Here is a 26,866-nt window from a genome sequence, read left to right as displayed (position 1 = left end):
AACGACAACGAAGGCGACCGTTTGTTGTCGAACGCAAAGTGAGAACGTTCTGCCGTTTTGTATCTTCTACCACATTTTCCGTTCCCATTCAGTGTATTGTTTAACCTCGTTCGTCGTCTGACCTTCCGGTCGAAAGGTGTCCATTAGTGTCGCAGCGTGTCGGTCCCCCGTGGTAGAAACAATAGCGAGTGACTTTTCAATGATTTTTCTCATATCAACTAATCTAGATGAAGCGGGAAGTTATCGCATTGTTGCGACTCTGGCTGATGACACGTTGACAGCGCCGCTCTTCGAGATGCCTCACGGGATGCCTCAGGGAAGCTGAACACATCCGGTAGTGAAGGTTTCGTTTGTTTCGAATCGCAACGATATTCTGCGCTCGTCGCAATTCGATGTCTTTCCATCGAACTTAAATCATTAGCTGGCGGGGTACGCCGTACGTAAGCAAAGCCTGTCGTAAGCGCGAAGGATGGAAATGATCTTTAACCGGTAACTGTTGCCAAACGTGATCCATAAAGTTTGTTCGTTGATAGACATCAATGTGTTGTGTGTTGCAACGGGCAAACAAATCTATGCTTTAAATCGAATATGTTAGAAATATATAACGCGTGCCAGCAATGCTCGATCGATCACAATAAGCAACACAATGCCGAATGCAGAACGTGCAAATATCGCCGATTTTTTGCGCAATTATAACAATGCCCGGGTAGCACCGTACCCCACCACAATCTGTTGCTTTTGCTCTAGGCCAAAGATCCCTTGTGAGCAAGTGAATTGAGAAACAAGCCCAGCTTGGTACGAAAATAGTGTAATTCGTTACGCTTGGTTTACGTTAAAAGTGAACTATAAAGCTTGCGCTGAAGCTCATCGTCTGAAATGAGGGTTAAAACGTGAAGCTCGTCGAGATCAGAAATGCAAGAAACAAATCTAAAGCAAAATAAGCAGGTGTGTCACCTGCTCGTACCGATAGAGCTATTGACCCAACGAAAAATCGGATTCGATGGCAAAAGCACCCATCCGTTTGCATGCAACTAGATCATGCTCCGATCAGCAAGCAGGTGATGCTGCAGCACGCCAAGGTGGAACGCGGCGTTAAGTGTTTCTTGAGACTGTCTCCTCGGTTGAGCCACAGACAAGCATAACAATGGGTACAATCGAGAATAGGAAGTAAACAAATGGTTGATATTTGTACATTAAGTCTATTAATTATGCAATTAACCTGCTATTGTTGAATGTAAATCAAAGCGAAGAAAGAACGCAACGAAAGTGAAACGACGAACCTTTGCCACTCCCTGGTTTCGAATAGTGTATAACCCGTTGACTTCGGGATCGCGTGAGGTCGCATTAGCTGGGTGTGTTCGCGGAACTGAGACGCACTAATCGTGTGTGTGTGTGTGTGTGAAGGTAGCATCAATCGAAGCTTAATTAAATAATTGAACTAATTTTAGCACATGATCTTCACGGTCCAATCAGGTTGAATTCATTGGCAGACGAATCACCTCCATTCATCATCGATCGATGGGCTGACGAGATGCATGCCCAGTGTGTGTGAACCGGGCCGTTTAATGTTAGGCTAACCAAATTCCGTGCTCGCAAAAGAGCGACCAATTTTCGCTAGATTGTATATCATTCAAAATGGAGAAAGTTAATCTAGTTCATTTTATGTGTCGGACACAAAAGCTAATTTGATCGATCGTGTTACAATGTACTATATCAGCAAAATACTTTATCCGCCTGAATGGATGATTCGCGGTAGATGAATCTAGCCGTTGTCAATGCGCGGTGTGGCTTCTGGCGTACCTTCGTACCAAGTTTGTCATCGCGGTGCGCAAAGCCGTCTCTAGTGTAGCATCAACGCTTTGGTTGCAATCACGTTACAAACACTGTAGAGGATGGAAAGAAGGTCGCACTTGCGTCTGAAATGCAATTAACGAAGACACTTGCATCTCAACGATCGTCGGCATGTCGGTTTAGAGCGTGTTAGAAATAGCCGAATGCAACTATTTACCTTCCCATTCCCGTCCTGAAGCTGTTCTAATCTAAATAAATTGAAAACGTAATAATGGATTCCAAACAAAGAAGACCCTTTAGCTCTTGTGCAGCGTTCTGTGGTTAAACAGTAATGTGCAAACAATACTTCCTCTTGCTGGTTAAAGGTTCTCATTGACAGACTAGATGTTAAAAGCATCCTCTTCGAGTGCCGCCAGCCATCGTTCCATACCGTTACATCAGTCAACCATGTTTGTAAAGTACCTTCTAATGCATGCTACCGATATCGAGCTATCCTCGTTGGTGACCGTGTTCCATTGTGTAAAAAATCGAATGCTGGAAATCTATAAATGCTATACTTCAGCTCTCAAGGTTCGTGGAGTGCGACCGCTAATTAATCAAACGATATCGGTTGTTACGCCTACGTGGCCTCGCGTGAGATGGGACGACTGCACACCTTCCGCATGTGAATGTGTTCATTCAATCCAACAGACATGTAACACCGCTTAGGTGGGTTTGCGTGAAATAGTTATTTTTTGAAACTTTTTTTTTTAAATTAAATAACTTTTCATCTCAGATATGTTAATGTTTGATCATACTATTGTAAAGTCTAACAATTCTAAAAGTTGCGCTTAACATTGTGTATCTTGAAAATCTATCGTTGTCACCCAGCAAATCACCATAAACGAAAGATCGTTTTGAACTGCGAGAGAAAGTGAGCAGCGAAGCAACAGGTTATTCGTGATTTACCTGGTTTAATTTTCCCACCCTTTTCCCGCTGTTCCTGTTCACTCTAAAAGCTGTTCATGATGTCGGTTACTCTACGCCCTCTTTTGCTCTGTGTTTCGTTGAGTTTATTCCAATCGTACTCGGAATGTATACAACCCATCGCTGTTCTATTTTATTCCAACGACATTTCAAGCTGTGGTAAACCACTGCCCTTGCTTGATCCTGAGACGGTGTCTCCATTCGGTGGGAACCATCTTTTTTGAATCGAAACTTTTTTGAAAATGAAAACTGTTTTCGACTACTACAAATAATTGTACGAAAACATTAGTTTAGATTATTCTGGTTTGGTGGGAGATTTTAAATGTGATGAAATTATCAATTCAAATTTCTTGCACTAATATATCTGCACATGCGCTTATACTAAATAAGATTAAAAAAAATCACTTATCAAACCACATGCTTCTCAATTGCACATGTGTACCAATACAGTGTATCACACTGGTACCCATAGGGTGAAAAAACTGTCTTCAAAGTGGTTTGTTTCGCATGAATGTCTCCGGCATTGCGGTAAAGCAACAGGCAATCGTGTACAAACAAAGTAGTAGAGCGCTCAGCAAAATTATAGCTTTCGGAACGAATCAGTAGGAACTGAGCGACATCGCATTGCGAAGCATGGAAGGATGAACCATTTTCTAGTGGCATAATGAGCGCATAAGTCATTTTCCATTGCGTGTGCGACAGCCGCCGTTCAAGGCGTAGCTGAAGATGATCTTTGCGGTTTCATGTAATTGAAAATTGTGCACCTTCAGCAGAAATCGTTGTTGTCATCAGTGATGTTCACGGGTAGTTGTCGCGATAGGTTCCTCGACGATGGTGAAGGAAAAGGGATTTCAACACCTTTGGCCGTGCGGGAATGGTGAACGGGCGCAGCGCAGGTGCGGTTTTCCTAGGGTAACCTTTGTACCAAGCGCACCGCAAATAAACTATGATTTACAAGTAATTGAAAAATGAAACGACAAAATTGTTTGCACAACCGGTGGCAAATCGTTGCCGCTTCACTTTGACGAAAGTGCGCCACGATTGCGATCATTGGTATAAAGGCAGGCTAGAAATAAATAATTGTATTTGAAGGTTTCGTTTTGCGAGGTACATTATAGCTGTCTCGTGAAAGTAACAGATCGTTCCGAATTGTCCGAATTGAGAACAGTTAGTTTCGTACATTATTTTTGGCAAGTGACCACACAGTTTAAATACTGACCATATCGAGTTTTACCAACAATGTGTTTTTATATATTCAGACGGTTGCCACTAGCTGCATCCAGATAATGATGCAATTGATTTCAATTGTAATGAAAACAGTGTCCAATAATATATGCGAAAAGAATTAATTTTCCATACGTTTTGCTTTGCTCCGGCTACGAAGGAGCAACAAGAAACGTAGCTAACGGGCAATTAAACGTTTCTCCGAAACAGTCAGGTAGGGTCGAATATTTCAATCATTCGTACGACCTTGATCGAGCGTTATGCATGGAGTGTGCCATTTTTAAAGAGCTCCAGCATGCCTCTTTCAGTTTGATGAATATGTTGGTGTTTTTTTCTCAATTCCTTCGGCAGCTAGAGTTTTCTTCAAACGGAATGTGTCTTTGATCGTTGCAGATGAAGACATTTACGTTCCGACAAGTGCTGTTGATGAAACAACCACTAGATGCCCTAGCATCTTCAACCAGTGCTTGCCGCAGCTTTTCAAGTGTACAACATTTCGATTGTACCTAGCAATGCATAAATTTGACAGCTTACGAAAATCTGCTGCTACTGAAGCGTTCGTATTTAATGCTATGAAGCATAAAAGGAATCATTTATTGATGGGCCAAATGCCAAGACAGTTCAAACACAAGCACATAGATCCAATACGAAGCATTCTATGGTTGATGTAAGGTTTCTTGTGTTACTGCTCGTTGAAGTCATTTGTTGCAGCAGAAATAAAACACTTTACTTTTGGTACCAAATTCCTACATCATCCATCCATGGAATGTAAAACAGTGACAATGATTCACCACAGCGATGAGCTTGTACTATTTCGTTCTCTGTTTTCACATGTAATTCTGTTTCTGCTGTTCCCACCACTAACGTGATCGATTCTGTCCCTCTTGGGTATCGCTCAGCCTGCCCAGTAAAAAAAAACGACAATGTGAAACGCGTAGGAAATGAAATTGTTTTCAAATTGGTAACACGAAATCAAACTACATTTTAACGTTTCTGGAACGTTTTTGGACAGCTAACAAGTGCTGGGAAGAAATGATGGGGTCCTCAGAATAACGGAGCGGCCATAGTTGGACATTAGGGAGTTGGTCCGGTTCGGGCTGTGGAAGCCAAAGGGTGACGAGTTTGAATGCAGCAAATACAAAAACAGTCTACAACTTGAACAATACGCCTTGGGAACCAAGATTGAATGTGCTTGTTTGGTGGGCGGACAGCTTCGTCTGTAGTGCGCATTGGGGAAAACATGATAATTACAACGAAAACTATTAAATCGTTACTCTCTTACCGGAGGTGTCAGCGGTGTTGGTGTACGCTCGTCGAGGAGGTATGCATGTGTCTACCCATCCTCGAGCGCGTAAGGTCCAGTCTTTTTTTCCGAGGATCGGAGTGTGATCTTCACCTTTCGCTCGCCTTTCTCTCTAACTAGTTTGCTTCCGCTTTTATAACCACGACTTTGGCCTCATCCTCTTTTCTGTTGTTTGACATGACGATCGGGATGGAGCGTACGGTGTGCGGTGCGTTCGCATTTGATGACTTTTGTAGTGCTTGGTTTAATAACAAAAATCATCACTCAAATATCAGCGATGATCATTAACGTCTGCGAACGTTGGTTTGGTGTACTAGAGGCTTAAGTTGGAGTCGCCAACAAGACGCTCTTGCGCAGAGTTGAAGGTGATAAATGCTGGAGTTAATGTGACTGGGAATGTTTTATTTTCACGGGTCAGAGTTTGTCGATTTGCAGATAAAAAATCGGATCTTGATCAGAAAGCAAACTATGACTGTTCATTACAGTGAGGGCAGTTAGTGTTTTGTTTTGCTAAACCAGATTGAAACAGATGAGGTAGGAATGTATTGCATAAAATAAAAAAAGGCATCACATTTCTTGATAGGCAACTGCTTTTGCTAAATACATTCCGTGGCATAAAAGTAAGCTTCTGAAAGGTAAGCGATGCACTGCAGCATCTGACTGCACGGTCTTACACTATACATTGCTATGACGTGAGCATAAAGCAAGATAAATTAAGTCGTTGGCCAACAGAACATGTACGCACTTAACGAGAGGTTGCCGATGTTTTTGAAGACCCCGAGTGACAGCTTTCGTATCATTATGTGCTGAACGCAATTGAGTTATCATCGTGCCACATGTTTTCTGTTGTGAAGTGTCGGCAGGTAAATGAGAAGAAGCTGGACAAAGTATATCATTTATCTATCCTTGTTATATTTTCTCACAAGCTAGGAAAGGAGAAATTACAACTGAAAGTTAAGAAAGATTTTTTGTTGGACAGTAAATACTACATAGGATATAGCATTTTATGTATAAAAAATATTTTTTAAATAAATATATAACGTTAGTTCATGATTCGTCATGTCATAGATTTCGTTGAAGCGCTAAAGATGGCACGAAACGCCCAAAGCACAAATTGCCACGTGCTCTACCAAACGGGCTAGCAAGCGAAGAAACGTAGTATGTTGCTACTCACGTTGCTACAATTTATATAGCTCCACAGATTGATGACTTTACAGGTATGGATCATTGGTGCAGTTTCACAGTGAAGGTTGACCTGCAAAATGATATATTTGAAGCGAGGCAACGTTGCTTCCATTTTTTTCATTCGACGAGATGATAAATCATACGAATACGTTATGAGCGATGCACGGCGAATGAAGTATCGTTACTTTACTTTATGTTGAAATGTGATTATCCATATGCGGCATAATATTCTTCAATAATTGAATGAACTGTAATGGATTATATTAGTTGAAAAAAAAAAGTACTTAAAATGTGAAAAGATTGCAAACAAGTTTTTCAAAACTCTTAAAACATTTTGATCAATTCATTAGGTTAACTGCTGTACGGCCATTGATTGTATAAAAAACTGGCTACACATTTGTACAAGACCTTGCTTGCTTGCTTGCCCACCGGTGGGTTCCGTGCCGAACGCGAAATGCCGACGCCAGCGAGAGGCGGCGTCAGCATGGATAACTTTTCCTTCCACAAACCCGGTTTTCCCGTAAGCAGACTAATCGTAGAAGGTTGATCTTCATTTCGCGATCCTCCGCAGCCAAAACCCTCACAATCAAACCGTGGGAACTAGATCATTCAAATTCTTGAACTCGATAATCGTTGACGATGATGATGGTGGCTGCCCCCAAAGGGGGATATCGGTTTCCACCCGCACATTCGAATGCACGTGCTGGACGGAGAAGTGAACTGGGATTGTAGCCGTTGCAAGCGATCAGTGCAAAAATAATAAAAAACAGTACAAAAAACGACAGACTAGAACAACAAGCAAGTCACCGTACCGTAAGCATGAAAAATCAAAGTATTCAGCAACTGCCTTGCAGCTTTGCTGCATCATCTGACCTAGGTAGGGTAGGGCACCGCAATCTCTCTCATTCGCAGACAACGACTTAAAATTACTATCTAAGAAGCGCATCATCGCCGACTTGTAGTTCGATAGTGCAACGTTGAGTGTGAGGCAGGAAACCTATAAACGGGCAAACCATTTCTTTATAGTTCCTCCGTTCAAACATTGTAGGTGGGGTGAAGTGTACCTATGTGAAAGGCGATTTCATTACAAGTAGCAGTGCGTACACAATCCGTTCGGCCGACTTCGTTATGTCAAAAAATAGCCATCGACGCTCGATCATCGTCAAATCGATGAAAGCTTTATCTGGATCTTCAAGCTTCGTCGGTTGTAGTAGAAGTTTCCCGTCCGTTTTCGGAAAGATATGCTCCTATGGAACACGTACGATAGTTGAACTGTTTTAATGCAATTAACAATAATGCCACCGTAAGGATTGCTGCTGCAGCTGCTGCTGTTGTTGGTTGTGTTTTTGCATAACATCACCAAACAGACACCCTGTAGTGTCCTCGTTTTGTGAGTGAAGCTAATTATCGAACCGCATCATTGTACGTGCCTTTTTTACGACAACTCCCTTATAGACAATCGTTTCAAGATGTGCTGTGGCCTCCGCTTCGTTCCTTCCTTTCCACTGCGACATCTTCACCGTTCGTTCGTGCCACTAGTTTGCACCGATATTTGCCACTTGCCATAAATTAATTCACAAAGTATAGCAATAAAAATCGCGCGCTACAGGCATGAAGATGAGCATGTGCTGCTTGCTAGTAGTTTGCAGCCTCGTCCAACCGACCTATTGAGCGGTTAGTGCGAACAAAAATAGCTGAACGATGGGCTGCTGTGGTTGTGTGCAGCGGGTGGTAAAATGTGAAACAAAAATACCTTCAAACCGTACAGAAAATCCAGTCGATCTCGGGATGAAAGAAAAAACCTTCACACGTCCAGGTCGGTCACGTTGACTATGGCTAATTAAATTTTTACAATCTTGCCATATTTGAATACATGTTCGGAGCAGCACGAACACACGAATCGCAAATGAGTGCCGGACTTAAAGCGCATCACGAAATCTTCCAGCAAGTAAAGGGGATTTTTGTCTGCTTAATCTAGATGCAACAAAAGTGATCGAATTTTCAGACCAAAACAACAGTTTCAATCACAGCGATTATGTGCGTCTGCTGCCGAAGGGTTTTGGCCGTGGTAGATAGGATGGGTCGGTACTCGGTGCTTTGAATGCTGGTGACTTGTGCGATCCACAAGCGACGAACTCAGAAGCGTCCGTCACTGTGGCACTCGACTAGCACGAACAATGAACTTATTTTTCAATTTCGATCGAGAATGATCAGCATATGTCCTTCAGCACAATACGAACCACAAACTGATTGCACTGTGGTGCAGTTGGCCGGGCTGGTGGAGTATAATTTTATTTATTTATTTTATCGATCGATCCGTTTCACAATGAACTTCGTCCGCTGCAGTAAGTGTATCCTACAATATGCGGTCGAGCGAGTGGGATCGCTAGTGAATAGCGCACAGGATCTTCAGTGCACGCTCATCGCTACGTTAGCCGATCGAAGTTGGATGAGTTTGATTTGCCTGCGCACACGGTGTGCGGTGCATTACGCAGGACGCAACGTAACAGTATGACAATAATTTATTGGTTATTATATTCACTGCAGCAGATGCAAGCGGGAAACGGTAGGATGCAATGGAACGGCGGCAAGCGGGTTCTGTCGGGTGGCCTCTGTTACTCGGTTTTACAACTTGACGCTACTGACAGTTGGCGACAATCATAGTTTGGCATTCTCAATCAGTTGCGTGACAGTTGTTATGGTTTATATCGCATATCGAAATGGTATTCCAATAAATGTAGTGTTGGAAAAGGAAAAAGTTCATTAGAAGAAATACCGATACCGACTCGGTTGTAATAGTGTTAAAATCATTACGAAGCAGTCGTAAATATCAACTTATTTATTAATCTGTAACACTAAGCGAAGCATCAAAACTATGTTCGTTTGTACTGATATGTTTACCTTCATGTTGAACAAATTGTGTGGTTCATACGTTTTCTGCATACACTTACAACGCAACCAACCACGAACGTTTCACTCAAATTCAGCTCACATAATGTTGACAGCGAACGATACTTCGCAACGAGTGGGTATGATTTGTGGCTTGTGTCCATGATTCTTAGACGACAGTAAGCACCAATCGATAAATATCTGGATCACAAAACCGTGCCCGTGCTTATGTCACGTACATTTGTGCCATTTTTCATGGGACCAAAACCTACTATCGTCCTTAGACCTTAGGACCTTCGTCGATAAAGCAGTGTGGCGGCTTGCATAACCAATGATTACAAATGCCGATTGTCGGCGTGCAAATGAAGTTGCACGGATTCGCTCTTCGGTTCACCATGTACGGGCGGTATCGAGGTCGGCTAACTTACGCCGAAGACGGTAGTGGAAGTGAAGCTGTTCTAATTAATTAAACCGTCGCACAGTGTGATGGTTTTGCACGATTAAGAATCGTGGCTAAATGAGTATGTCTAGATGAAAAAATTGTTTACGATGAACTAGCAAACTATCAGCTGCGCCAAGGAGGCAACAATAAGGCATAAAGCTGTGTGTCATTACGGTTATGAATTAAATCATCACAGTGATGATGAGCAGTGCACACGATGTATTCGCCATGTGAGCGTATCAGACGGATCTATTGAATGGAATCGTGCCGTTTATAACGATCTGCAATGAGGTCATGCTTAGTTGTCCGCCGTATGCACACTCCAGTTTCCAATAATCTCCGATGGGATTTCCCATTCCAAAGGATGACGATCCAACGGTGATTGTTGAGGTACGTGTTCATTTTTTTATCGTTGTCAAAGAACTAGCTATTAAAAAAAATAGATACCCCGAGCCGTGAATCGCTCCGGCTGTAGTACGTAAACTGGCGATTAAAGCAACGATTAGTTACGACCGCTTTCGTCCATAAGCATTGTAAATTACTTATTGAAACATTTTCACGTGTTAACGCGATTTTGAAACGATTTTTATTGATCAAAAACAGATGAGCCGAGCAGCTGTGAGAAGCAATCGCTGATCGTTACATTTTGCGATCGGTGAATGTTTGGTAAGCGGAGCAACAGCAATACAAGCTTGAGCTATTTTATCTGCAGCATGAGCCGCTTCTGCCCAAAAGGCAATCCGGATGCCCTGGCACCGTCATGCACCGGTCAGCATAAATCGGTGTTTGTGCCGCTCATTTGTGCCGACAATTAGTGAAGATCAAGATCGAGATCGAGCATTGACAGCATTGAGGGTGCTGGTGTTGCGAGGAAAGTGTTACCTCTGCTGGTCGATCAGACGTTCGATTGGATTGATATAAAATCGGTTATTCGTTTCATTTTCGACGATTATTCATCAGAATCCACGGTTCATCTGGGACCTTCGCACCGCTGTGGGCGCGAAGCATTTCCCAGAATAATTTCATTACCGCATCCTCCAACCCGAACGAAAAAAAAAAACAACCCGTTGCCACCGTGTACCCTTGCCCTTGCATTGTGGCGTTCGCCATTCACATCGAATTTTATGACTATTCAAAATACTTGGTACGGTCAGCCTGGTGCGATTGGGTTCGGTGCTTCGCCAACAAATCGAACTACCACGTCAGAAACAATGTGGATTACGTGCGGAGCCCCAAGAACGGTTGATGGTGCCGACAAAGCTTGGAAAACGGATCCTGGTACGGTTTGGCCGGCTGCCGTTTCGGGCACGGCATCTTCCCCGGGAGGCTTTTGAGATTTTATTGCTCCAAATATAAGTTGTTTGGCATCGACCTGAGCTGGAGACGTTCGGATGGCAATTGTAGTACGGTGCGCTAGAAAGCGGCATCATTCTTTCATCTGCCATCTCGCGCAGGGCTGTGCTTGCAATAAAGCGCACTCCCGTTCCGCTGCGGCTCTCCCATTCCGCACATAAGACGCAGCGAACCTGCCGCCCCATGCGCCTGGTATCCTTCATTTCGTCGTGTGTTGTCGTTCGTTCGGGGGAAAGCTCATTTGTTTTGACTCGAATCAATTACGTTTTACGACATTCTCAGTTCACTTAGCCTTTTTGTTCAATTAACACGTTCGGCTCGTCCTCATCTTTGGTGAATTGACGGATCGGACTGTCGGTAGGATTTCCAAGGGTCGCTAGGCGGTGAAGTCATCTCACAGTAAAGTGCAAGATTTTTTCACCACCTCCCACCCACCCACCATAACTACACACACATGTCTTTGCATTGTGCGTCCCTATCCCTTTGCCTGCTCCCCGGGTTGGTGCTGTCCGGGTGGCATCGAGCTTCATCGAAACCAACGCCCTTCGTGTAATGTTCGGTCGGCGCAAATCGATCGCACGCTGCAAAAGGCACATTGCAACGTTTGCCACTTTGAGATGGTAATAAAAATTAAACCGTGAAAAAACCCCTCCAGCCTGATGACTTGAGTTGCTGGTCAAACTTTCTCTACACAACGACCACAACAGCTCGCACATCGAACATGCGCTGGGTTTATGGCGAACACACAGAAAGGGCAGTGGGGTGGTCAGGTTGTACGACTTTTTCGGAAGGATGAATCGAAGTTTGGCCTTTTGCATGAACCTAATAACTTGATCAAATTTCTCAGCAAAGTAAATAAAATCTGGCGAGCCCTTGAGCAACAATTTGGCACCTTCGAAGGTTGTATAATGCACGCATCGGTAAAAAAGGGAGTGCAAATGGGGGTCTGCTTTCATGCAACGGACTCGCATGGAGCAATCTGAAATCAATCGAGCTTGCCTATACGCACACCCTTAAGCACGATGGCTACCTATCGAAGAGCACCGTTAGCGATAGAGCCGGCATGCCTAAATCAGTTGATTTCACTGCAATAAAAACAAATATTTTGATTAATGATGTTGATTTGATTCATATTTCTCCACTCCACGTGTCCTGGCTTTGTTGTGCTTTGGGTCCAACCCGCCATCAAAGAGCGACTTTCGGTAAGCAAAGTTGTCTAGGTAAGCTACTGAAGGAGTTTATGTTGCAATGAATGATGAAGACCGCAATTGAGACCGTGAGTTCTACGGTTTGTTTGTGTTTGAGTGGTACAGACGAAGAAGGTAAGGATGTTGTAATTTTACAAGAATGTCTAGAAATCAGCACAATTTTCAACAAATAAAATGTTACTTGAAGGAGCATTTATTATGCACCATATCCTCCTAAACATTGCACCTGTGTACCATTTTACGTACGATTCATCATTTTGCTACCAAGAGCCTTATTGCCATTAATTAAGTAAATCTCGATAGTGACTCCACTTATCATGTCCCGCCAACACCGGTACTGCATGTTCATGTAGTCACATTGCGCACAGTTACCCGATCTATGCCATAGCGTAAATGCAATCGCCAAAAGGTGCAGTGCGAACTCGGAGCCAACCGGTACAGAGGGAAAGGCGTAAAGCGTGCCAACATGTCCTCCGTGCGCTAGAGATACGGCGGAGGACAGAAAAAACCGTGGGAAATAAACCTATTTAACGCCTCCGGTCTGCAACGGTGGCTTTCTTTTGTTCCGTGCTGGTAACCGTGGCGCGAAGATCGGAGGATCATTGCGCCAGAGTTCTCTCCGGCAGCTCGTAAGCTAGCTTTAATCGTTTCGTTCTCTCTTTCGCTTCCGCCATTCGTAGCGACATTTCGTGGCGATTCGGTATCATTGCTTACGGTGCATGATCTGTACCTGATCCGCTGGTGGAGTTTTTCTTTTTGGAAATGTTTTCTTATCTCTTGCTGTAGAACGGAAAACATAATATTGAGTACCGAAGTGCCTGAATTTGTTTTGAAATGACATTTGTTTTTCTTGTCAAATTTGTGGAAAAGATTAACGAAAAAGGTAGCAATCGGCAAGGTCAAAAGTCTTCATTGTAGTTAAAAGATTATTGAGAAAATTTTTTGACTCGTAATGAATTCAGCCACTAAGATTTATGCTGTGGCGATGCATCAATCAAACAAGACACCACGTTATTCGCTGCACACTGTTGGGTGATTCTGATGCATATGAAGTGTTGGAATTATAATTAAACGCAAGCAACAACCAAAAAAGGGAAAAGAAAAAAAACTCCGAAACTCCGCCAAGCGTACAAAACTAAGACAAGCTGTCAAAAAAAGTCAAATTTTTTGGCAAATAGTTTCCTGTTGAGCCGTCTGTCTGGCTGTTGGCGTGCGCTAGAACACTGTGCATTTGATTTTAATGCATTTTGGGAAAGACACAGATGGAACCATCGGTACAAGGGACCCGCGATGTAAGCATGAAACATTATCATCAACCAGCGATATGAATTAATAATGGCAATAATCAGCAAAATAAAGACAACCACTTAGTAGTGGCGTTTATGGGCGATGCGATCGCGATACGCCAAGCAGAACAATTATTCACAGTCTCAAATTCCGCGCGTCGGCCGTCTTTGTGTGCGTATATGATGCTTGCGGGTCGCCAATGAGAACAATGAGGTGCAATTTTGCAATATCATTAATCGTCGCACGACGCCTGTTGGTTACATCCCGCACTTTCTGCCACTTTCTGCCAAGGATGCAAGTGCGAACCGCGATGCGAAAGGGTGGACACCTCGTTCCGTATCTGTCAGATGAGTGGCTCGGCTAATGGATGCCTTCTTTGAGCCACTTTCCTCTCCACACTAGCAAAGGGATGCGAGGGTATTGATGGGGAACAGAATGCGAATCGCGTTTGCAAAACCCGTAACCGATTTCTGACGGACTTCAGGTGCTGATTGTTATTCACCTGCGTATTACGAGACTAGTTGAACCATCTTGAAAAAAGGCCTTTGTGTTTATGTTTTTGTCACGTTTATCAAGGGTCGCGTGTATCTGTTTTTTTTTTTTAGTGCGTTCTAACATGATAAAAATGCACCCAGCGCAATTTCTTCTGATAGATAGTATGGATGAACAAAGAAGAAAAAAATCCTGTTGAATTTGTAGTTGTGATCTTTGCGATTTTATATTCCACTGCACAACCGGCTGATGCGTACCAAAAGCCAGTTTGAACCAGAAGCCTTAGCGTGTCCAGTGCGTTTGTCACGGTTTATTGAGCATAATTAAAATGTGATTAACAAAAACATTTTGCAACGCTCGGCACCTTTTGATATGTTTTTTATTTTTTTGGTACACCGAGAGACATTTTGTAGTTAGGCGTAGAGGTCAATTTAAAGAGCTGTTTTTTTGTGTTGCTGCTGCTTCTGCATGTACACACTGCATTGCTTCTTCCAGCGTTCGTCAGATGCATTAATGATTGTGTTGCATCGTGAGGATTTTACGGTTCGATAATTTTCGCATATTATATCTTTTCTTGTGTTTTTGACGCGTGTTTGACTTTGCAATAAGTTTGCGATTGTTACAATGATTTTGTGACTCACCTTTATGTTCTGCGGTGCGCTGAATAGAAGTTTGACAGAAAGCTTTTAATGAGCTTTATGCGATTCCGGTGGGCTTAAGTGCAGCGATGTTTCTGTATTTTTTAAAACAACCAATTATCTAATTTTAAACCACGCAGAATGCCTTCGTATGCGAACACTATGCGTCGGTCTTCGGAAAAAACGCACTATCACTTGGTTGAGCACAACTTTAGCAATCCGTTTGCCGATGGTGTGGGAAACGATCGAACCAAAACATTGCTCCCAAATTGTTTGCTCTGAAGATTTGACCGTTTATTTTTGTTTAGCAACAAAATGGAACACTGCACACTGGGGTCGAGTCGCCGGTTGGGTGTGGAGTCGCGAGGTAATCCTAGCTAACAGCACCAAATGCAACACAATCCGTATCGGCTGTTGTCACAAGCAATTTTCATCGCGGCACGCGGTCCATCTTTCGCCTCGTTATTGTGCGTTATCTCGAAATAGTTCGAATATTTCAGCCGTCGGTTTTGTCGTGTATTTGTTGAACGAAGCAATTATCATTCGTTATACATAGACGAACATTTAAATGATCCACTTTGCACCCGGGACTCGATTGATCTCTTTTAACGGTTAGGCACTTTTTTCTTTTCTCGTTCGCGCTTTCGATTTGTTGTTAGCGCATTATGACGGATGATAACGTGCGGGATAAATAGTTCCGGTAGTCAAACAACAGCGGCTAATTCACATGTTTCCAGCTGACAAAAAGTATTTGAAACGTGTCACTTATATATTTTCTGTTACTATTTAATGCCGGGGCACTATTGAGGTTTATGGTTTTAGGCTTCGTGTTAGATCAATAGCACGTGCAATTGCTAATCACGACACTTTTATTTTCACTATCAACGTTAACTCAAGATAAGGCATCTATTGAGTAGCTTTCAATACAACCGATCAAACTGCACTGAATGAAACTGCACCGGAACTGCACACACTGCACTAGGGGTGAGTTCACCCCTTCCCGGATTTCGTTGCCGGAACGAACTTTCAGAACACGACGACAACGACGACGGGTAAGGATCAGCAGCGAAAGTAAAACAGACCGTGGTTGCTGTTGCTGCTGCTGCTGGGTTCGAATCGGGTACCACCAAGACACGACGTTAGTTCCAACGACGACGACCGCAGCACTGACATGCGATCGTGAGCGCGCCCTGTCTGAGACTGGAAAAACATCTCGGCGCGAACCGCAGCCAAAGCTCTGTCTGCTGTTGGCAAAGGTGTTTGGGTTGGTTCGGTTTCGTTGTGTTGGTTTGCCGCATGTCTTTCTTACCTGTGTTTGGTCGGGTGGCGATGTTGCCGTTTACAGGGGAGGTTAGAGATTGCTTGCTGCGTGAGCTAAAGAAAACGGATCGTAAGACGATGACTGTTCGTGCGGACAAAAGAAGGGGAAGCGATCGCACCAATCGTGATCAATCTTCCTGCGCGTTAGCTAGCCTACACGTGCGCAATGGGGAGGAGTCTAATGCAGAACATCTGGAGAAGATTCCGCTATTGCTTCTCTAACGTCAGCCTCGGCACAACATCGATGCTCGTGTTTCGTTGCATGATCCATCTAATCGAGCCCGATTCAAACGTTTCTGGCAGTGTCTAGAGAAGAACTACCACGCTGACACTAATATTTGTGTACGTTCGTTTCACAAGGATCGGTTCGGATGCGTTTTGCAGCAACAGGTACATCATGTTTTAAAATTGCAGCGGGCGTTAATGTTTTCCTATTTCGTAATGTTTGTTCGGCCTGCTCATTTATTCCACACTCTAATTGAACCATTTTTTTGTTAGCCATAAGATCCATAAGGAGCAGGGAAATACACAGCATACAGTATGGGGAGTGCAAATACCTTTATTAGTTTATAGTTTGTTTTGGGTCTCGATGATTTTATTGAACGCCTTCTTTTCGTTCGCAGGTCATACATAAAAAAGGCATTCCGTTTATCCTTACCTGCAACCAAACCGGTACCGTTCTTTTTTGTTGTTGTTGTTGCATTTCGTCTTTGGTTGATCTTTCCGTGTGTCAAGAGTTTGCCAATTTTTTGTTGTTATTTTTGGTTTCCGCGTTGCCTTTTTGTGATTGGCATGCAAAGAAACGGTGTCCTTGTGAGGAATGCCACGCAAGGACATGTCTGGGGTACATGTTACTGCATTGGTTTTTCAGTGAGCAATTTTTGCGGATTGGCAATATCGTATGCGTATCTACCCAGGGTGGGTTTTATTGATGGCTCCGAAACTAAGGGTTTTGTCGTGCGAGAATCATAAATGGATTGTTTTTTTTTGGTGTACTGTTCATTTTTTATTAACACATTTACAATTAGGGACAGTTGTTTTTTTGCACGACGACAAAAAATACTCGGTATCATATTTGTCCGTTTTTTGACGGTTTTCCAGTTGCGAATAATTTGAAGCTGTTTAAATGAGTCCTACTCGGATACACAGCTATATAACAATCTCGGGAAGTAACATAAAACTGGCCAAGGTATTGAAAGTAAAACTCTGAATGCAAGTATTTCTCTATTTTCCATATTTGTAACGTCCTGAGATCTTTTCTTCCTAAAAAAATACGAATGTTTGACTAAGAGGCAAAACTGAGAAAAGGCCAGCAAAAGAAATATGTGTCCTGTTTTCTCTACCTGTCGCTCAATGGATTTGGGCAAAGTTTAAACAGTAAAAGTGAATAAAAAAAACATACAACCACAGTTTGCATTCCACTTGTGACGGTTTTTGGTACGTGAAGTATTTGTCAGTACGTGGTTTGAGGGTACGAACTGCAGACATTGACGATAGTCCCTGAGGAACTAAAAAATTGAATGAGGAGTTCAAAAGAGACAAAATAGATAAACAGATCGGACAACCATTTTCAGTTCAGCAACTTTATTGAAAAAGATAGAAAAGGCAGAAATTTTATTAACTACTGCATTGAGAGTTCAAAAGATGTTCTTATGTTTTTTCTGAGAGTTCTGTTTTTTTATAAATTATCAGAAAAATTTCAATCGTAACTTATTTTAAATTAAATTAAATTAAATATTTAATTTGACATTTCAAGTTTTCTGTAGAGCAACGACTCAATTTCCATCTGGACGAGCAGTTAGCTCTGCCCTGCCGAAACATAAAATAAAAATGTTTCCTCATACAGTCTTAATTATTTTCTGTACCATAGCAAACAAAAAAAATTGTAACAAACCCATATGAAGGGCTGCCAAATCGCAAGACAACATTATTGGCCTAAAAACAAACCATCTATTCGGAACGGTCAACTCAGCAGGATTTTTTTTTGGATATCTCTACACCAGTTTGGTGAACCTCAGAGTCAACCAAAAGGAAACTCGACCAAAAGCAAATGTCCCAAACGGAGAACGGAAACCGTATGCAATCATTGGTTATTTCTAAACAAATATACATAATTCATAGCTGTTATAATTTTCCCGTATCCTATTATTCGTATTTGTCTTAACAGCATGCGGTAATAATGGATTAACTCTTTTTTGTGGAACTTCCTTTTGGGATTGTCCTTCTTCAGGAGAGTTTCTTCAGCCATCCGTAGAAGGTGAAAAGGATGCACCATCCACGAGTGCGAGACACGAAAAAGGGTTGGTGCTTTCAACGGCAGGAACATGCCCTGACCGCAGTGTGACTTCGAAACAGCGGGCAATAAACAGATAATCCTTTCTTTGTCTTTCCCGTTGCTGTTAGCCGGCAGGCTGCATCGTGCAGACAAAAAAAAATCAAAGCAAACGAAGAAAAGGGTTACAGGCAATTGACAGCTACCCTTTTTCGCAGATGCAGTGGTTAGTCCCTGTCCTCACTGGAGCCGAACACTAGGGACCTGTGCCATAAATCTTCGAGAGCCCGTTCACTACTGTTGAACTAGGAAATGTGTCCTGAACCGCAGAAAGGCTTCCGTTTTGTTACGATATGCCTTCAAGTAACATGGTGTTAAAGAGGAAAGATTGGCCGATTTGCATCGCCAGCTCAAAACAGACCGGTATATAATTTATGGGCTGTACTAATCATTCCCCCGGCGATGTAGATCACCAACAGAATCGTTGGGCAAATCTTTTTGACCTGGTTTTTCTGATACGGGATATATTCGGGCACTGTGTTTGAGACAGCGCATGTGTGTAACGAACGTATTGGATAGTGTGGAACCCATTTTCAATCGGTCATCTATCGCACTGCTGTTGGTTTCTTCCCATTGTGAATGGTCAACCGTTTTGAATGTTTTATTGCTTTATTGTGCTCATCATTAGCATGAGTAGCATATTGCCAGAAGCTTATGCTTGCTGTGGAGTGTACTGTTCCCGACGTTTTGCTACGGCTGGAATGATTTCGATGGGAACCTGCTTTAAATGGTCAGCATCTATTAACTAGATATGGTGACATGCTCTTTCAAAGCTTACGCAGCTTACAAGTACAATCGATTATCCTGCATTCTCTCCATATCGGCCAAAGGGATGTCATTGATACATCGTCTTGTTTTAATTTCTTTACTTTGTTCGATATGCGTTTGATCAATTGTAATGATATTTTTGTCGCAATGCAACTTGATCTTGCTGTATAAAGCCGTATTTATTAGTTTGTAATTGTATATTAAAAAACTGAAAAGAGAATACTTTTGATAAATGTTTCACATGAATTTCATTTAAATTTTCACATGCGATGCATGCGATTAGCGTGAACGAAATTTCAACAAACTTGAAATTTCAATCAATGTTTGATTCATGGTCTCAGTTGTACTAGAGATTCTCAGGGATTCAATAAAGTACTCATTGTGTCTACCCAGCAGAGTATCAGTGTGCGGGCGAGTGAGGCAAAGAACAAAAGAAACGTATAATTAGATCTAATACTTCCCCTCCCCTAATTGGCAACACGGCAACGGAACCTGAGCCTGAAGGATGCCTCGCATCGATATCTTTATCTGCCGAATATTGTTTGCGGCTCGCTGTAATGTACCCTCCACATTCTCAGATATTGCCGCCCGTAGAAAGCCGACAAACGTAAGAAATAGCTGGGAGAAACGAACAGCAAAGAAGAGAATACGAATATACCGACTTAATCGAAAGTGTGGTTATTCTACCCGTAAAATGAACGGTGTTTTGGTACAGGCTCATCAACGCTGGTAAAATGCATACCGTTCTCGTTTGTTTGAGTTAAAAGTTGACCAGCACGAAATATGCACATAACATACGTCGAACGGTGTATCGTCCAAACGGGTATAGTTAGCCTGATAATCAGGTAAACAGAAGCAGAAATAATAGTGCCTGGAAAAAAGGCAAGGCGTGTTGTATGGATTTTTGGTAGTTGCAACACGCATTACTATGCTGCAATGATCTATAAAAAGACAGAATGGGATGTTGGTGCTGCTATTTATGCGAATCTATTTGTTATATGAGCTTTGGGTTGTAAAACCTACGCCATTAGCTCACTTTTTAGCAAACCAAACAGAACCACACTAAATATTATCCATAATGGGAAAGGACAATAGTAAAAAAGTGAAATTTAAAAAAAATCACAGTTAGGGTTCGATCCAATATTTGTTAATCGTAAAGGCAGTAAAAAAATGGCACACATAAAAGGAACGTGGTGCATCCATAAGACCGATAAACGCATACCGTTTTTTAAGTCGTTGAGAAATTGAGCATAAAAAATGTGCGACTATTAGATATACGATCGAATACCTGTTTGGTATCTGCTAGACGGTACAAATTGTTTAAAGAAAAATAAACAATAAGGCTTAGTTTGTTTTGTCTTCAGAAAGGTGGTGAAGCACAATAGTAAAACAGTAAAATGCAAATTTTTCAGCCTGCTATCCAAAAACTACAACCGTTGGAAACCTAAAATAAGTTCGCCTTAGTTTTGACACGAACAGGCGATTTAAGACAGAATTTAAGGATGGTTAAAATAATCCCTATTAAAATATTTTTGAAAATCAAGACAGCGTCAATAGTAAAAAGACTAATCAAACAATCGAAAAATAAATTGGTTAAATGATTAAAATGATAGATTTTAGATGACAAGTGTTGTCTTTGCAGTAGAAAATTTGGGATACATAATTTGGGAAATTGAAAGAATCTATTTAGTAAAGAGAAGTCATTATCAATATCATCGCTTGCCCAATGAAGCGAAGTGTCAAATTGCACTGTTTCCGTACAAACCGTATCTGCAAGAACTATGTTTGATTAACCAAAAACTAAAGTGCTAGAATAACAACGAGTTTCGTGCTGTCGAGAGGCATGCAGAAGCATGTTTACCGAGCACGGTGGTCGTGTTTGCAGATTAATTGAAATTCGATCAAGAGCCCCAATCGTAATCGGCAAGCAGAGATTGGAGTGATGGATAAACGCTTCTGGCCGGGTCTAGATTGGCCCAATAGGTTGACAAATATTGAATATATCCTCTCGGCCGTTGATGAAGTAGCCTGTTAGTAACGGAAACCAAGCGCATCATGCTTCAGGCTTGGATCGTGCAGGAAGATTATGTTCCAGTTAGTTTTCATTTATTTTGCAACGCTTCGACTACGTTCACTGTGGTGGAACGTACATACATATATGTACGCATCTTTTTTTTTCCTTCCTTTCCGAGTTGAAAGGTCGGATAAAGTGGTGCGCGACACTGAGGCGCACCGCGCTAGTTCATCTTGGCACAGACAGTTCTCACCAAATCTCCAACAAAGATTTGTTATGATTCCTGCCCACCAGCTGTCTACTCGCATCGTCGTCGGCTAGGATCGAAGCAGAACGCAGGGTTTGTATACCCTTTGGCGTATTATTTATATCTCAGCTTCCTTGTGGCAATTCGGAACTCAGAAAATGTTGGGGGCTTAGACCTCTGCGCAAAGGTGAGGCAACGCGAAGTTCAAGTTCAGCCACTTGGCCAGCTTGGACTGGCTACGCGAAAGAGATGCAGCGGGCATGCGAACAAGTGATCACGACCGTACTGCGAAGGGTGTGTTACATCGACGCCCATGTGTTTGGTGGTGGACGGATTTGGATAGCGTTGGCGATGGTAACCGAACGATCAACGGGCGGACAAAACCGAGTCATAGGCCACTGAGCCACAGTGATCAGGGAAAACTGAACATTATATACGGTTATTACATGTAGGTACTGGTCGGCACAGTTTCGTTGCCACGCAGCATCCAACGGCACGGAGGGATGGGTAATCTTCGGAGGAGAACTAAATCGAATTGAAAATTCATTTCAAACATTCCGTACGAACGCTCGCGATAGCTAAACTTTTGACCTCTCTCACATGCAGCATAACACGTCGCGCAGGGAACTATGATGCGATTCTTACAATTCTCCACCCTCTAAGCTGTGGTGCGTTGATATCTAGGAAGAAACTTTCTACTGTATTCTGGCAAGCTGGGCATGTTTGTTGGTGTAAGCATTATGGCATTTAGTATCTGGTGGGTGCAGAGAAACTAGTTACATTCTTCACTACGCTGAAACAGATTAATGCCGATCGCATTGCACAATTGAAAAAACTGAACAAACAAAGTTTCCGTTCATTTAAAATGTGTTTAAATTATGATTTAAAATATATTTTTTCTTTGCAGGAGACATGTATAAATAATAGCTTAGTTATTTCTTTAACTTGCACTGCAAACTATATTGGTATTCTTTCTTTTGCGGTGAACAAGGGAACGATTGCAATAGAATTGCATTAATTCATCTATTATTTACGCTATATGGCAGCAGATGTTGTGTTTGGGAGTCACTTTCAATTGGACCTCCCAAACGTTTGCTGGACATCTACTTACGCTCGAATACCGTTAACTCGGTACTACCTCAACCAGCTACACCACGCTACATAAAAGTACCAAAACTGGCACCTTCTAAAAAATACACAATGCTCCGGTATTGTACCATCCGTTTGACACACAAAAAAAAAAAACTTTAAGCAAACAAGTCCATCACCGCGGGAGACTTAAAGATCATTAATAATTCATCCGAAAATTCCAACCACTGGAATTTCTGGCACCAACAGAGCTGCGAGTTGTGCGCGACCAAACACGCAGCCACTGGAATACGTTGAACCACACTTTAAATGTTGGTGCGTTGTTGTCGTTTTTCTCTTCGGTTCAGTTTGGATTCATCTCAATCGTGGAACGATGAATTTCAAATGACAGCCTTATTTGTACACGAGCTGCTGACAATTTTGAATCTTCTAGATCTGGCTGCTGTTGTGGTGACTGAGGTTGCTAGTTTAACTGTTGACTGTTACAATTTGTACGGGTTCGTGGAACCTGTCTGCTTCTGTTTTGTTAACAATCAAATATTTATGCTGCCAGTTTGTCTGCCGTGATTTTGAAAGCGATGTGCATTGCAACGTTGTGATTTGAGGGTTTCTTGTCACACGGTCCCTTGTATTGAGAATTGGAAATCTGGAAGAAAATTGAACCCAGTATGAACATCACTCGTAGAAGAATTGCTTAAATAATAGTACAAATATTGTACAAGTTTAGTACTATTGCGTTGGTCATGAGAAAGAAATCTTTATCTTTTTTCCCTTGCAAAACGATAAGCTTCCTTTCGATAGTCACTATCTCAATGTGAACTTGCTTGTCGGATGGCTAATTACAGAAATCGAATTAGTTTCATCGCAGCTCAGGAAATGAGGACAGGATATGTAATTACTACGCCTAGCTGAATTCGCTCGTGTTATACATTTACGTATAAAAGGAACGAATCCATTGAGAAGTGTCACAGTCAACAGCAGAGCTTTCACAATTTCTGTGCATTGGTACAACACAAACAGTTCCTCAGTTAAGCACTCTAGAGACCATGATTTCCAACAAAACTGTATTCATCGGCATTTGTGTGTTGATCCTAACTGTCGTCAACAACGCTCCTGTAGAGGCTAGTCCCCAGATTGGTAAGTTTCAATTCCATACGTACTCATACGTGCTATTAAGTGCAAACTAACACATACCGTCTGGTTGTTGTAGAACTTATGGGAGGGTACGACATTATTGGAATCTGCATAACAAATTGTGCACAGTGTAAAAAAATGTATGGCGCGTTCTTCGAGGGACATCTGTGTGCAGAAGCATGTGTTCAATTTAAAGGCAAAACCATTCCAGATTGTGAAGATTTGAGTTCGATAGCTCCATTTTTGAACAAAATGAACTAAATCCGTAAGAGGTGCGTTGGTGATAGTGCTAGTCGAAACCCCCCCAAAAACGTAGTAAAATGACCAAAGGATAAACAAACGTGATGCTTATATAGGAAGCAGTGTCGCTTGGAGAAAAAATAACCAAATAAACGAACCCATTGACAAACTACCTAAAACCTGCTCAGGCACAGTTTAAAGTTTTTTTTTGTATTATTTGGGTACGAACAATGAAAGAACTCTCTATTTGCACAAGCAATCGGTAGCTGGCGATGGCAAGTGTTTAGACAATCTAGTGAACTCAGCATGCCATATGGCGACCACCGTTGATCATGAATCTGCCGCACCACAACTATCGGCGGAACGTTTTGTTTACTGAAGCAATTAAAAGAGCAGTTCTGGAAGCTCTCGATCGGGTGTAATCATAACAGTTCCTATCGAACGACTGGTCGCCCTTTGTCGAGTACTGTGAGCACTGGAAATCTTGAGCACTTATAAAGTGCTACCATTACGTTGCAATTGTCTGACATTAAGTGGAACGATCCGGGAAGCATCCTTAGCGTTAACCGAGATGGATTTCTTTTGGGACCCCGTGATCCGGTCGAAAGCCCGCAACCCACAGCATACAACCCGCCACCTCGCGGCTACCGCGGCTCGACGGATCAAGTGTTTGCGTCTGTTGTGATAGCTTGAGTGTCAGTTTCTTCATGTATTAAGGGAGCCACAGCTATGCATACACAGCAGGCAGACTTAGATCTATATGCGTTTCGTAAAGACTCTGCGGGCGAATGGAGGTTTTGAGATGAGTTTTGCCCCATACAGTAAGCAAACACTCGTGGAGGAGCATTAAGAGGCTGGTGTGATTTTTGTAAGGCTCCACACTATACAGCACCAACTGCTTACGACCCGATCGTGGGTAGAATTGTAACATATGGTTCGCTGGTCGTATCAAATGTATGGAAATTAGAGTACTTGAAACGCCATGAAATGTTTGTAGTGTTCAAACTGAAGTGTGATTCGAATTTTACAGCGTAGACTTCTCACTGACAGCTGTTTCCTTCCATTGCTGAATGGCATACAGTACATGAACGATAATTCTATATGTGTATATAGGCTTTACAAAAGCTAGTAGTACAGCGATTGCAAAGATCTTGTATCTATATGAACTACTCACCTTGAACTACTATGATCCGCGGCGTTCGGTAGAGTTCATGTTCCCACGATACCTTCTTGACGCAAATCCTTGACACGTTAGCGATCAACATTTGATTTGAAAAATGCCACCTCTCCTCCCAAAATCCCAAACGAGCAAATGCTCCGCAGTACACATGAAAAATGTACCGCGCTTTTAAACGGACCCAGAAAATCAATATTTGTTCCTGATTCTGTTGCCATTTACACCTTTTTTGCTCCTCTTTCACTGCTGAAGCTCACGAGCGAAGAGGGTATCGATCGCGATCGACCCAACGATCGGGCAAACCGAGGTAACCACTACCCCCTTCCCACAGTGGATACCATCGCGGGCGCACAAAATCTTTGAGGACATGATTAATGAGATGTGTGTTAACCAGTTTTCCTTTTTTCTGGCCCTTAAATCCAATAATTGAAGAAAACAGAGTACCAAACAAAAATCGCCCGTGAGAGTAAACGTATGAGCAAATGATGTTTTTTTCTGTAATTCCTGCCGCTCTAGCCCATTGCTAGGCAAAGAGCAGCAAAGAGAATACAAGTTCAATATTGAAACTTCAATGGGCAGCATTTGTATCCTCGTAAACCAATTTGTATGCTTTCAAATTATCATCCATCAACTAATGGTTTACTGGTACGGCACGGTACGACAGGTTTTCGGGACAGGATCCACGGCAGGAACGGTATTCAGTAGATGTTTTTGTGCTGCTCTTGATCCAAACACCCTTACCGTTTGTTGAGATTTCATTAGCCTGGGTACCGTGCGGAAAAAGGTTCCTCTGATAACCGTTACGTCACTCAAAATCTATGGGATAGATCGCGGTACTACCGATGATCTGTTAAAATAAAACCATCTCAAAGCCACCGGGACGCTTGCAGTGATGCCAAAGCATCACGGAGCAGTTCACAGCCGCTCGTGACTTACTAATTACTTGTTCTCGTTAGAATCGCCGCGGCTTACACACGTTCTAATTAACGGTGTCGGAAAGCTTTGGTAGCGGTGCGGAACAGACGAGCCTTAACTTTTCCCCAAAATGTTGTTTGGATGACTTGGTGTTGTGCCGCTTGTGTTACCGGTATTTGAATCTAATTTTAATTGCTCACACGTTAATGGGTTTCCTATTTTACCCGGTAGCCAGTGTCTACACATGTGTGTTTAGGATGGTTCTTGATGGTGGTTACATTAGTTTGGATATTAAATAAATGTTTAGATGTTCATTGTTTAGTTGCAAACATAAACTGTACACACATTTCAATTTTTCAAAATCGTCCAATAACTAAAAGGATAGGATGTGGAAACAGTTATGGGTTTCTTAAGTTAATCAAACTAGATGAAATTAATGCCCGGTGTTGTATGTGTTAAAAGGCGACAGTTCCACACGACCAGGACTGGGTATCGAATCAATGAATGAAATTTTCCAAGTTTTGCAACTAAAAAAAAAGATTTGAATAACAATGTTGAACAACAACAATCTCGTTTAGTTTTTATTAAAACCATTTAAGCTTGATTTTTAATTATTTTATACAAGTTTATGTATGCTACCGCACACAATTGGATTTTTATTTTATTCATTCTATAATACTTTATTGCGTTTAAGAAACTTTATTCTCGTTATAAATATTTTCCAATGCATCGAATATAACAACGGTGTGTGTTTTTTTTTTAAAAAAACACTTTTTTTATAGAGACATTTTAAAACGCTCCGCGATGTGTATCTCATAGATCTGGTCCCTTTTGAATTCATAAACGTCTGCT

The 26,866-nt window shown here is 42.1% G+C and overlaps 2 protein-coding genes across 2 annotated transcripts in view; one reads left to right on the top strand and one right to left on the bottom strand.

The window, feature by feature from the left end:
• The window catches only part of LOC125772361 (knirps-related protein-like), a 32,702-nt gene extending 15,031 nt beyond the window's left edge, over window positions 1-17,671 (bottom strand). Inside the window, exons 1-2 of the mRNA XM_049444007.1 lie at window positions 16,088-17,671; window positions 14,782-16,022 (exon numbers count right to left, since the gene is read on the bottom strand). The gene's annotated coding sequence lies outside the window, so the exon portion shown is untranslated. The remainder of the gene's footprint in view (window positions 1-14,781; window positions 16,023-16,087) is intronic.
• A 5,856-nt stretch (window positions 17,672-23,527) lies between these two features.
• On the top strand, window positions 23,528-26,581 carry LOC125769922 (eclosion hormone). The gene is made up of 2 exons (XM_049438977.1): window positions 23,528-23,685; window positions 23,759-26,581. Exons 1-2 carry the CDS (start codon window positions 23,595-23,597, stop codon window positions 23,941-23,943), a joined length of 276 nt encoding a protein of 91 aa, XP_049294934.1. The 5' UTR covers window positions 23,528-23,594; the 3' UTR covers window positions 23,944-26,581.
• Window positions 26,582-26,866: the final 285 nt, after the last annotated feature.

The sequence above is a fragment of the Anopheles funestus genome, chromosome 3RL (assembly GCF_943734845.2).
Source record: "Anopheles funestus chromosome 3RL, idAnoFuneDA-416_04, whole genome shotgun sequence".
Classification (NCBI taxonomy): Eukaryota; Metazoa; Arthropoda; class Insecta; order Diptera; family Culicidae; genus Anopheles; species Anopheles funestus.
The sequence above is the reverse complement of the archived record's forward strand: the minus strand, read 5'-3'. Positions and strand labels throughout refer to the sequence as shown.